At 38.5% G+C, this 13,325-nt stretch overlaps 1 protein-coding gene across 1 annotated transcript in view; it reads right to left on the reverse strand.

Moving 5' to 3' along the window:
* Nucleotides 1–12,293, reverse strand: part of RNF43 (ring finger protein 43) — a 64,725-nt gene extending 52,432 nt beyond the window's left edge. The window contains exons 1-2 of the mRNA XM_004747301.3: nt 11,580–12,293; nt 9,864–10,742 (exon numbers count right to left, since the gene is read on the reverse strand). Coding sequence (XP_004747358.1) covers nt 9,864–10,115 — 252 coding nt within the window. The 5' untranslated portion in view covers nt 10,116–10,742; nt 11,580–12,293. The remainder of the gene's footprint in view (nt 1–9,863; nt 10,743–11,579) is intronic.
* Nucleotides 12,294–13,325: the final 1,032 nt, after the last annotated feature.

The following is a 13,325-nucleotide window of genomic DNA, read 5'->3' on the forward strand; positions in this document are numbered from 1 at the left end:
TGATTAGGGATCAAAGAGGAAAGAGACCCTATGGCAATCTGTAATACCTTCTTATGGGCTTTTTGTTTGTTTGAAATGCTCCAGGGAAAAATCTCTGCCAACATCTGCTTTTTAATCTCCCTGCAATGACCCCAAAAAAGTTTAAAATAAATACGGTTTGCTAAAAATGCTGGCCAGTAAGATATGGCAGTAGACTGGCAGCTCTTTGGCAAGATACTAATCTCTCTATTTCTTCATCTGTAAAATGAAATGATTGGATTAGGTGTTTTTTCTAGTTTGAAATTTGATGATTATATTTTACAAGTGGAAGAGCCTGCCCTGTATTTTACCCTAGGTAGGGAAAACTGAATAGGCTTTAATTCTAGTATAAGTCCAATAAAGTCCCTCACAAAGTGTTAAAACATCTTGGCCACAGAACTGTAAATTCAGATACCAACATGGTTCCAAGCAGAAGATACAAAAGTGAAAGAACCTGAAACTTGAATTACATAAAAGATTTTTCTTTTCTTTCTGGACAAAATGGTTTAGGGAAAAAAGAATGAGAATCCATAATCAATTTTTAGGAAAGAGCAAGATCAATAGGCATAAAACATAAAGCCTGCAGTCTCATCCAAATTATTCTACAGAAATAACAACAGCAATAGTATTTTCCAATCATATATTTATATCTGCATAAGAGTACCCTTTTGATATATAAGCACACATAAAATTGGTAGGCACATGATAACTGAATATACTTCTTAAATTACAGTTGTATTATGGTTGCTTTCCATCGTAACAGAAGTATCCTAGATTTTTAAAAAAACAAACAGCGGTCTTGAAGATAGTTATGTTGCCATCTTGAACAACTACCACCACTTCAAATTCCAGGGGTCATAATTTCTTAATAAATTAATTTCCTGTCCCCAAGAAAAATGTGTGCCTGTGTTTATAACTCTCAAAAAACCTCTAACTTAAGGGGCTGCCTTAAGTGGCAGTGGGTTAAGCCTCTGCCTTCAGCTCAGGTCATGATCTCAGGGTCCTGGGATCAAGCCCTGCATTGGGCTCTCTGCTGAACAGGGAGCCTGCTTCCCCCCGACCCCCCGCCTGCTGCTCTGCCTACTTGTAATCTCTCTCTCTCTCTGTGTTGAACAAATAAATTAAATCTTAAAAAACCCCACAAGCCTCTAATTAAATCACTTTGATTAATTTGGTGTTTCTGAATTTGCATATTAAACACAAATTCTAATATGTTAAAAAGTATCAAACAAAACATGAGCTGTACTGTACGTTTAGAACCCACATCAAAATTAGAGTAGCTAGGGGTGCCTAGTTGGCTCAGTGGGTTAAGCCACTGCCTTCGGCTCAGGTCATGATCTCAGGGTCCTTAGATCAAGTCCTGAATCGGGCTCTCTGCTCAGCAGGGAGCCTGCTTCCCTCTCTCTCTCTCTGACTGCTTCTCTGTCTACTTGTGATCTCTCTCTGTCAAATAAATAAATAATCTTTAAAAAAATTAGAGTAGCTAAAGTAGCTTATCTGATATTTTAAAAAACAAACAAGCAAGCAACAATAAACATTTTCTTTTTAAAGATACAAAGTTTTCCATTATAGCAAATAGAAATTTAAGGGCCCAAGGAATTCTACTCTAGGGAAAGCAGTAGAGAGTAAAGGATAGGGAAAAAAAAAAAAGTAACCAAAGTTAGTTTCACAGCCTCTGTTTTTTAAATTTAGTAATCAAACAGACACATATTGTTCTACTTATATTGAAACAAATTAGTAAAATATCCTTTATTCTTATGGACCTTTCAGTGAAAACACCATAATGAAAGGGTTGTAAGCATTTCTTGAATTGATGCAGTTCCACTTAATATTTGGAGAGCACAATTCCTTTGCTAAATCAACATAAGCAGATCCTTCTCATATACCAATTTTAACATCTGAGGTCATCTTAGGTCAAGACAACCTTCTTATAACTGAACCATAATATTGTTGTCTATTTGACTTCAAGTAATATATACAAACATTTTTTCCCCCAGTATTTTATTTATTTTAGAGAGAGAGGGTGTGCATGAACAGAGGGAGGGACAGGGAGAGGAACAAGCAGACTCTAGGCTGAGCACAGAGCCCGACAGGGGCTCAATCCCAGGACCCCGATGCCACCACCCAAAATCAAATCAAGAGTTGGCTGCCCAATCAACTGAGCCACCAAGGCGCCCCTATGCAAACACTTTTCAAATTAAGTAAGCTGAGGGTAGATTCAGTTTGAGAATTTGGTATTGTTTCTTGAAATAATGGATTCTTCTAGGATAGCAGGCCTTAGTCTGGAGTCCTTAGATCCCTGTATGTCAAAGACCCTCTCAATTCACTGAGATTTTAGGTAAAATTGTATTTTAAGTGCATGTGGTCAGCAACTTTTCTCAAATCCTCAAAGGAGACTGTGACACCAAAAAAAGATTTAAAAATCACTGTGTTGGGACGCCTGGTTGGCTCAGTCGGTTAAGCATCTGCCTTCGACCCAGGTCACGATCTCAGGATCCTGGGATCAAGTCCCACATCGGGCTCTCTGCTCAGTAGGGAGTCTTCTTCTCCCTCTCACTCTCCCTCTGTGCTTTTTCTCTCTCTCAAATAAATAAATAAAATCTTTTTTTTTAAAAAAAATCACTGTGTTAGGGTATCTTAAAACCAGAATTGGAAATCACAAGCTTAAGGACTAAGAAGGTGAGGTCCTTTAGAAATGCACCAATAGGGGTGCCTGGGTGGCTCAGTGGGTTAAAGCCTCTGCATTCCACTAAGGTTATAATCTCAGGGTCCTAGGATCAAGCCCCGAATCAGGCTCTCTGCTCAGCAGGGAGCCTGCTTCCTCTCTCTCTGCCTGCCTCTCTGCCTACTTGTGATCTCTCTCTGTCATATAAATAAATAAAATCTTAAAAAAAAAAAAAAAGAAGTGTGCCAATATCTTAAAATCACAGATTTAAAGTAGTACCCCAATATATCTTTCCTCAAAAATCAGAATTTCCTAAAAAGCGGAGGCTGAGCTATCTATTAAACCAAATAAATGCTGTGTAAAGAAGCACCTCAAATATATTGATTATAGCCATGTTTACAATTTAGAAGCAGCAATCAAGGAGATGCTATGCTGTCCATAAGTCAGAGGAATAAAGGAATAGAGCAAGTCATATCAAACCCAAAGCACTCAAAATAATTGACCTCATAGTATACTTAAAATGTGAATAACATAAATAAATCTGTTTCATCCTAAAGTTATCTCCCAGCTATTAGAGTTACTCAGCACCACCATCATGTTCCTTACATTTATTCAATAAATAGTTATTGTGTACCTATTATGTCTGAGGCACTAAGTACACAAAGGCACCGCTCCCAAGAATACGTCTCTGAACTAAGGAGACAAAAAGTTCCTACTTTCACAGAGCTCATATTCCACTGAGGGGACAGAGATGAGTATAGAAATAAAATATTACCATGTCACATGGCAATGTTTATAAAGAAAAACAAAGCAGGGATGGAGAATATGAGCCCAGGAGGGAATAGGAAGAGCCCTTCAGAATAGGACAGTCTAAGAAGGCCTCACTGAGAAAGTGTATTTGATTCTTGGGGGTGACACCTGAGAGACTACAAGAAGAAAATACCTGGGGTATTAACTGGGACTAACAAGTGGAAAGGCCCTGAGGTGGTGGTATGCCTGGCTTACCTGACGGATGACAAGTCCTTAGTCAGAGTGACTAAGGCAGAGTGAGGGGAGAGGAAGTAAAAGGTCAGGGCACCAGGCAGATCCTGATGGGCCTTATAGGTTGTTGGAAAGACTTTGGCTCTTGCCCCAATAATAGTATGGAAAAGAACAATGAATGAAGATCAGAGCACGGGCTCTTAAGGCTTTTTGAGACATAAAGTTGGTAAACCATTTGACCAACAGTTTTTTAACTGAATCATCATGCTGAGCAACACAGGCCCAAATAGAGTAGATATCTCAGCCTTGGACAATATTTTAGCTTTTTAGAATTTCCACACTGTAGAACTGATCCCAGAGAGATCTATATCCTTGGAAACCTTAAAAATTGTATTACTAATCTATCGCCTGCAAAGCAGATTGGGTCCATCGCTGTGCAACTTTGTTCTTGTAATAATTTATTTGCTTTCTCACCCCCATTAGGTTCCCTTTTCTGTAAAATGGAGTAAATATTACTTGTTCTTCTTTGGCTTGCGGGTATCTATGAATCATTTTAAGCTTCTTGGAAGAAAACTACTATGTAAATTCAATGGAACATCATTACCACACTCTTCTCTAACAATACCCTACCCTACCAATGCTGGTTCCTAAGAGGACATTTACAATAGTACAGTGCTCATTTATAACATCTTTTTCCTCTACTGCACTTAGCAATTTGAAGGGAATAAGAGGGGGGGAAAGGGCAAAGAATGATCCAACACTTTCCAGTGAATAAAATGTAAAAGCCCTTCTATTAAAAACAAAAACAAGCATGGGAGGCTGCGTTGCTCAGTTAGGCGTCTGACTCTTGATCTCAGCCCAGATCTTGATCTCAGAGTCGTGAGTTCAAGCCCTGCACTGGGCTCTACGCCTGGCATGGAGCTACTTAAAACAACAACAACAAAAACCAGGAGCCCCAGAAATGTATTTAATATTGTGTAAAAAGTAATTGTGGCTGGGCACCTGTGGGACACGGTTGGTTAAACATCCAACTCTTGGTCTCAGCTCAGCTCATGAGCTCAGGGTCATGAGATTAAGCCTTGCATGGAGCCCCACATCGAGCCCCACATTGGGCTCCCTGCTCATCACAGAGTCCACTTGGGAATCTCTCTCCTTCTCCCACTCCCCAATCCCCTGCTCGCACTCTCTCACAAATAAATAATCAAAAAAAATAATAAACTATGGCCAACTTTTACATAAAGAAAATTACAACACACACAAACTCTTTACTACAAAAACCAAGGAAATGTCTACCTCCAGAATCAGCTAAATAAACATTAAATAGCCTCACAGGTGTAATAGCAGAGGTACAGCTCATTTATTGCCTCCTATTAACCATAGCGATTTATGGATTCAAATTTACAAAATATTTGCTGGATTTCCACATGAAATTAAGAACTATTACATATACAAATGTGTTTGATGGGTGCTTGAAAAAGATATCTTCTTAACTTGAAAAATTATCATTAAGCATATTCTGTAGCTTCCTTCTCTCCTCTGGGTGCCAGTCTTCTGACAATAAAGCCAAGTCAAGAGAGGCTCTGAGCTGGGACTGTAGAAGGCAAGCACCTAAGATTGTTAGTGCACCCAGCGGAACTCCATTTGAGGGTGTACTTCTGACTCTGTTCCAAAGTCAATTATAAATTAATTGGATATTCTGCACCTCCATTAACATAAGTAACTGAGGGTTGACTGTGCCTTGAATATTTATACTTCTTTTAAAGTCTGTCTCAAAACAAAATCCCAAAACTTTGAAATCTCTGCTTCCAAGTAGCCCCAACTTGTGCAAAGCAATGCATATGCTATTTCAAAATTTATGACGTCAGGTTCCTATATTAGATAACCTACCATGGTCTGTTATAAAATGAAGAGAAAGGTAATAAAAGTTGTTACATAAAAAGGTAGATACTGACTAAATAAACATTCTGATGTACAAATATCTTTGCAAATGAAACACAAATGAGAGAAACAGAAGGAATACAGAGATCATTACAAATTAGCAGGATATTGGGTATTCTGGGTCAACCTCAGAAAACAGTACTCATCATTTTCATGCCTTTTGAGTCTGGAAATAAATGAATCATTTATTCAGAGCCCACACTGGTGTTCTGTTCATCTGTGGCATTCTTTGATGTGCAGAATTTTAGAGCTGGAAAAGCCTGGGCTCTAGGGTTCAAGTTCCAACTATGCCACCTACTAGCCACATGATCTTGGCAGATAATAACACCTTGAGTCTCAGTTTCCTTATCTGTAAAATATGAAGAATAGAAGTACTGTACTTTTCTCACAAAGTTATTATGAGGAGGCAACGAACTAATACATGTAAAGTGAACAGCACACATTTGCAATGCACTATTATTATATTTGAATCTCTCATTTTTATAGATGGGGAATCTAAAGCCTAGAGAGGTAAAAATCATCTTGTCCCAAATCACCCAACTACATAGTGACAGAGTCAGAGCTGAAGTCCAGCCCCTTGAATCGCAGTGTAGTCACTTAGACAACAATGACCTGCTAAAGCATTCTCTCTCTGGTTTTGGCCAAAGCTTTTATTTATAAAGATTTCTCTCCCTCCTCAAATAATTCATTCCAGGCCCTGATTACAAATAAAGCAAAAAGGCCAAAATAGGACAGCTACGTGTTGACTAATAGGTAAGTGCAGGGGCAAGCAGAGACATTGCACAAGGGGGAATTTGTCCAGGAGGTGTTCACTGCTAGTGGCCCAATGTTAAACCACCAAGCTGCCACTGTAGGTCTGAAGCCTCAGGACAGTACATTCTAATCTGGATCATAACTTTATCCTAAAGTCTAAGAAAATCCAGGACAAACCGCTGAGCAGGAAGAGTGTGACCGTCAAAGAACTGTTGACCTCTTTTGTGCAATTTTTTGGTTACAATCCTCTTGCTTTTTTGCTTTGAGAAAAAGGATTGTTTTCAAGTTGTCCTTCTGAGTGACATTTATAAATAAGGAACAGGAATTGGAAAAGAAAATGGGGCTGTAATCATTTATAGAAGTGGTAACAACAATATTACTAGAAATAACAGAAACAAACCTTGACAAAAGGTAAATAAACCAGAAGACAGGACAGTTAGACAATGCATATGCTCTAGCACATTTTTCATCAACAATGGTATAAACCACGAGAAAAAAATAAATATTCAGATGAAAAATAAAAACAGTAAGAAGTTATAACCACTATCATTTAGTGCTTTTTACCAGACACAGACAAGGAATTAGGAGAGCTGGAAAGTTTCCTTGACATGGATTAATTGAACAAAATGTAGAGAAATGTCAAAATTTCTGAAACTATCTGGGAATTCCAGAAACCACAGCAAGGTTACTATTTATTTATTTTTTTTTAATTTTTTTAAAGATTTTATTTATTTATTTGACAGACAGAGATCACAAGCAGAGAGGCAGGCAGACAGAGAGGGGAGGAAGCAGGCTCCCCGCCGAGCAGAGAGCCTGACGTGGGGCTCGATCCCAGGACCCTGGGATCATGACCCAAGCCGAAGGCAGCGGCTTAACCCACTGAGCCACCCAGGAGCCCCTACTACTTATTTTTTAAGACACTGTTCTTGTACCTTTACGTTTCCTAGTGCAGAGCACCGCCGATTTTACAAAGGCCTGACTACGTCTTTGGAGACAATCAAACTTAATAGGCAGCTAGAATAATTCATAGCAGAAGGATACATTGAATTATTTAAAATTCCTCAAGGCCAACAGAGAAGAATGCCTTCAGATCTGCGGCACCAGAGACAGCTATCTATCAAGCAAGCTGAAGCGCAGCAAAGCACGAATCTAGGAGATACAAACTTCAGTTTCAAGGAAGGCTTGGTTAACCACTGTCCTGTAATCTGATAAGGACCAAACAGCATGGATTCTAGAAGTGTAAACCATGTGTTCCTAACACACTAGAGTTCTTTGAAAGAATTAATCAAATAGTAGATAAAGAAAAATTGGTGCATAGCATCCAAAATGTTGTTTTGTATTTTTAAAATAAAGTCTCTCTTAAGAAGTTATTAAGAAAATTCAGTTACTATTGTGGATCAAAAATTGATTAACAGACAATAAACCAGGACCAATACTGAGAGTATCCAGCGATTAATATTAGGCCAGTGTACAAATTTATTAATGACCTAAAAGAAGCTTATGTGAACAGAAAAAGTAAAGACTAAAAATTGCCAATAATGTAAACTACCCAATAATAAAATACAAAAAGCCTTGCTAAATAATAGATACAATGAAATTCCCTCTTCACAAAGTAAAGAAACAACATTTTTAAAAGTTAATAGCTAAAAATTAAAAAAAAAAAAAAAAGATTGGCAGGATTTACCAGAGTGAGAAAGGTAGAATAAGCAAAGATATGATCAAGATTGGTAAAATAATGAATGGCAAAGAGAATGCCAGCTAGTCTCTGTTATATACCTTTTCCTTTATGCATACACAGAGCCTTATGGTAACAGAAGACAACACAAAATAAAAGACACTATTTTATGCAGCATATAATTAACCCATTGAACATGCTGCCACAGGACATTAATAAGACACAGAGTATGGCTCTCCATGACCTCAGAAATATCAAAATAGGGTTTTGTAGTAAAACTACTTATGGAAAAAAATGAAAATGGAGCATACACCTCATGATTCAGGGTATCAACAAGGCAAGCTCAGGAAGAAAGTTTCCTTTTCAGTTATAGTCAAATGATTTGTGAGTTCAACTTTTAAATATTCCTAATTCCATCCTAGAACTCAGATTAAGTGAATAGACTCTTATCTAAAAATTCTTTTGCCATTTTTTCCAGATACATTCCTTTTGCCTGTTCATTTTTCTGAATAGCCAAGCCCTCCATTTCATCTAATTCTTCTTCTACTTCACTTATCCCAGTTTCAACATGTTGCCTAAAAAATGATCACGAAGAACCAAAAATCATATATGTAAAATTACATATTTGGAAGAGTTCTTTAATTTGTTAAATTTTCTTACCTTCTTTAAGTAGACAAAAATTGGATTCATACAATCTTTGGTTCTATTCATATCACACAATTAAAATCTGAGGCCAAATGCTAAAGTAAATCATATTTAATAACATCTTAACCTATGCACAAGAGCTACAGCAAGAAATGCCCTTTTGTAAAGTGAATTTTAATCAATAAGGAACATAATTCTATGGAATAAGACATAAGAATGCCACAGTAAAAAAAAAATACAGCCTTTTGGGCTCATGTTCACCATGGGGAATGAACAATTTGTCTATGAAAAGCTATGGCCCCAGTCAGTTCATAAATTCAATACAAAAAGGTAGGCTATGAATGAATTATAGACAAAATTCACAGCCTGAAAGCCTAAGAAACTGTGTCTGAAAAGCTTTGTGGGTCAGTGGAAAAAAAAAACAAACCATTAAATTTTTTTCAAAAATAAAATTATGTGTAGACAAGACCAAAGGAGGCAAGTTTACACCTTGTGTCCATTTTGTAATGCAATCCTCTCCATTTTGGGCTTAGCAATAGGGTGCTACACGTGGTATAAAGCCTGCCGTAGCATTCAAGCTTGACTGAAATTTAGAAGTGACACAGTGATCAAATATGCTCCAAGGACGTTCTAGAATTTCAGGGTGCTGCTGACCATTACAACCTCCTCACAAGTGCATGGTAACAGATGGTCACTAGACTTACTGCGGTGATCACTTTGTAATGCATACAATATGAAATTATTACATTGTACACATGAAACTAAATAATGTTATATAGCAATTTTACCTCAAAAATCAACCTCTTTTGTGTTCACTTCGATTTTAAACAGGATATAAAGTACGATCCTCATGTCAATTAAATAGAAATCCGTATATTTAATCTACCAAAAAATAGTGTCTGGAATACATCACTTGCAAAGAATGGCCTTATTACGCGGATCTAAAGAGGCAATGTAATATCTGAGTTAAAAACAACCAGATGATCTTCTAAAATATGGAATTTTATGTGTCTCTTCTTTAACATAAAACAAGATGTTTTAGAATGCCAATAAGGCATTATCTTTAAAAGAGGAAACAAACAGAAAACTAAACAGCAGAAGCTCTTGCATGGCATTTGGCTTGGGACACAAAAGGAGAAAGGCATAATTCGAACAGATGGAAAGTGAAATGTAATAAATTGTCCTTACCTGCATTAGTTTTCCTTCTGCTGGAGTTATTTCAGCAACACCAGCAAAAACGCCTTCCAAAGTGAGATTCAGTTTTCCTGTGGGGTCCATTTTCAAGGGGATCACTCTGATAATAGCTTTCTGCTCTGCTGATCTTTCCGACTCCACCGCTGCCGCCAGTACCAGTCCTGTGCGTCCAAAGCCTGCCTGCAGGGTAGCCATCAGCAGCCAGGGCCAGAGGGCAGCCAGCTGCAGCTGGTGGCCACCACTCATGCTACCAGCTGCAGCAATGCACTTCGGCCATACATACCGCTTCCACCAACCAATTCCAAGTGCAGCTTCTCAGATCCAAACAAATGGGGGAAAAGAGAATTGATGCTTCAGTTTCTGAAAGCCAAGTCGTAGTCTGGGCCCTTCCTTTCTCTAAAGTGTCTTCCCACAAACAGGTGGCTTTCCTGATCTGTCGGGGCAGACGGTGTCTTCAGCCCACTTCTGCAGCGGGTCTGTCTTTTTCTCCCATCTTCACTGTGATTGGTAAAGATACCACCGCTTCTCTTCGGGATTTCCAACTTTCCTTGAGGTGAAATGTTACATTCTGAACCTTTATTATGTCAGTTCGGGAGGTGTTGGTCTTCCATATGTATCAAGTTGCTGAACCACTAAACCCGACGTTAATGAACCAAACCAGGCAAAGGAAAAAACGAAAGCCATGCATCGAAGGTGAGAGTGAAAAACGCCAGCTCGGAAAATGAAGAGATGGTCCTTTTGAAGCCACAAAATTTGTCAACAGCAAAAGACTAAAGATCACAGGGGGAAAAAGGTATTTGTTTGTTTTTTTTTTCAATGGAGAAGGAGAGGGTACAATACTTCAGGCCACACCTTGAGAGACGTCCAAAGATGCTACAACATGAATTCACAAAAGTTTCCTCATTAAACTGTATTTTAGTGCTGCCAAAGTTCTAGGCCCGTGGAATTTATAATACTTTTCATGAAGTTAAAAATGCTATCATTTTTAATGTTCTACCTAAATTTGCCTACAAATTAGATGCTAATTTATATGTCTTCACAGAGTACAGGATAATCCTGAGTCTCACCACCTTTTCCAACTTTCACAATTAGAAGAGTATCTAGAAAGGTTAGCTTTCCAATTATTTTTCCCAGTTAAATGATATTTCTATCTTTATTTTCCATTCTCTCTTGGGGATTCCAACTTTTATTCTCCTGCTTGAGAATGCCAAGCGCTTTGATTTCCCATGAGATGCTTTTAGAAACTACTTTCTTATCCAGATCTTATAATCTGTAATTTTCCACATTCTTAAGTAAAACAAAGAACTATTCCTAACACGTTTTCAAATTCCTCGAGGGGGTGGGGAATAAAAGATAGGGGGAGTAGGGAGGTGATTAGTCTACAGGCTCTGAGTAGAACATCCTGAAAAAGTAAAAATAAGCCTGAGGAGAGTAGATCTGTGCTATTTCTAGGCACACTTGCGAATTTGGGTCTTTGTACAAACAAAACTTTAGTTCTAAGATATTAAAGTGTGCACCCTTAAGTAAACATAAATGCACTTCAACCATAAAGCCTGCCGTGTTCAGAGGTCAAGTTAAAAAAAAATCTTATAAAGTCTTCGGAATAAGTGCTGAAAAGCCAAGCAATTGAACATGAACCTGTTATATAGATCCTTCTCTTTTGCTGAGGCAGAGGGAGAAAAATAAGAATTTCAAAAGAAATCTGCAAACCTGTTGCGCTGTCGGGCCCACTGGAATCCACGGGGGTGAAAGAAATTCAATTATGCTTTTATAGGTCCTGCTCAAAAAAGGTTTCAACTGCTTAACCAAGTACAGCTTATTCTTCCACCTTCTCACTCTGCAACCAGATCAAGGGCCCCACACTGCAGGTAGGTGCCGAGAAATTCCGCAGCCTGAAAAAGTAATCCATGCAGGTCAAAGGCAAACATTTACTCCAGGCTTAGAGCTACTGTTCCCAAGAACTCTAAAAAGCACTTATAGAGGATCCAAAATCATTTCTGAAATCTCCTTTCTAACAAATGTTCTTTTTCTCCCCGAACAACATATAAAATGATCAAATCTTGAGAGAGAAAAGGAGCAAAGTAGCAAATACATCAGCAACAATTCACTACCAGGAACACAGAAAATCCCAGAGGGAGAAAGCAGTATCTCTGAATCACGGATGGACTTGGAAAGTTCGGAAAGATTCGAGTGCTTCCCTTCCAGAAAGACAATTCTGGATCAACTCCCTAGAGGAGGAAGCCTGTGGTTTGTAATTGGTGTTCTAGCTCTGACTCCCTCCCCTGGGCCTGCAATCACGCTCTCTACCTGCTGACACAAAGTGAGGGTGGAGCAGCTAGAGGCAACCCGCCCCTCCTCCTGGCTGACTGGAGGGCAAGGGCTTGAGTGCGCGCACACTCACGGAGCCAGGCACATTCTTTTGCTCTCTGCTCTCTCGGCTCCTCTACGCCCTCTATGGAGCCACAGCCAAACTGCATCCAATTCAATGCTCTAACTTGGTCCTGGTAAGCAAGCTACCACATGTAACTCAAGTCCACTCACCCATACATCTAAGCAGCTTCTGCAACCAGGAGAACATAAATGGTCGTATGAGGAAATAAAGAGAATAAAACAGTGAAAACCCAGAACATGAAAGAGCAGACACAAGACTATGCAAACAAGTTCAAAGGGGTTTCGTTTCTGCTCTTTTCGGGTTTTAGTGTCTAGAAAGGGCACAATGCCAGGATGAAGTGATCCAGTGCTGTAGCCCTTATTGCTGTCTCATGTCTGCTACACCAGCAAGAATCCTGTCCATTTTACACATAGTTTTGCTTCAGCTTTTTACGTATTTAAATTCAGCAGCTCTTTTCTAAACTGTGCCTGTATGGAGCTTTTTAGATCAAGCTGGTATCAGAGGCCTGGAACCTCTTATTTACTTCTCACATCATTGGAGAATGAAATAATACTATGGATCACACCCATGCCCTCAATGTAAGATTGCGAGGAAGTCTGCCATCAACACAGGCAAAGGAGTAAAATATATATGCTTCATAAGAAGTGTGTAGGCAAAAAGAAAACCAATTCTTGGCTAATTACCACAACCGTGAACTCTACCCCTTTTAGTTACCTTGTCATGAGAATGCAAAAGTTTCTAATATATGTGTCTAAAATTTGAATTTTCAAATTTTCCAGATTTTATTGGACTGTGTCCAATTTATTTTTGACCTATTGCCAACAATCTCTCCAAACTGTATAAAAGTACAATGTGAACGTGGTTAACATATTGAAGTGCACACTTAGATTGCTTTTACACTGAAATTTTAGTTGTGGTAAGAAGCACAGAAGACTAAAAATGTTTTAGTTGTACAAATGAGAGTATATAAATTGATCATCTGTAAAATGTGGCTAACAATAATTGCATTGTAGGTTGGTTATAAAACTTTGAGCTGACATAATGCCTCTAGAGCAAAAAAGTAT

Source organism: Mustela putorius, unplaced genomic scaffold (assembly GCF_011764305.1).
Source record: "Mustela putorius furo isolate JIRA1106 unplaced genomic scaffold, ASM1176430v1.1 tig00003962_pilon_pilon_pilon, whole genome shotgun sequence".
In the NCBI taxonomy this organism is placed as follows: Eukaryota; Metazoa; Chordata; class Mammalia; order Carnivora; family Mustelidae; genus Mustela; species Mustela putorius.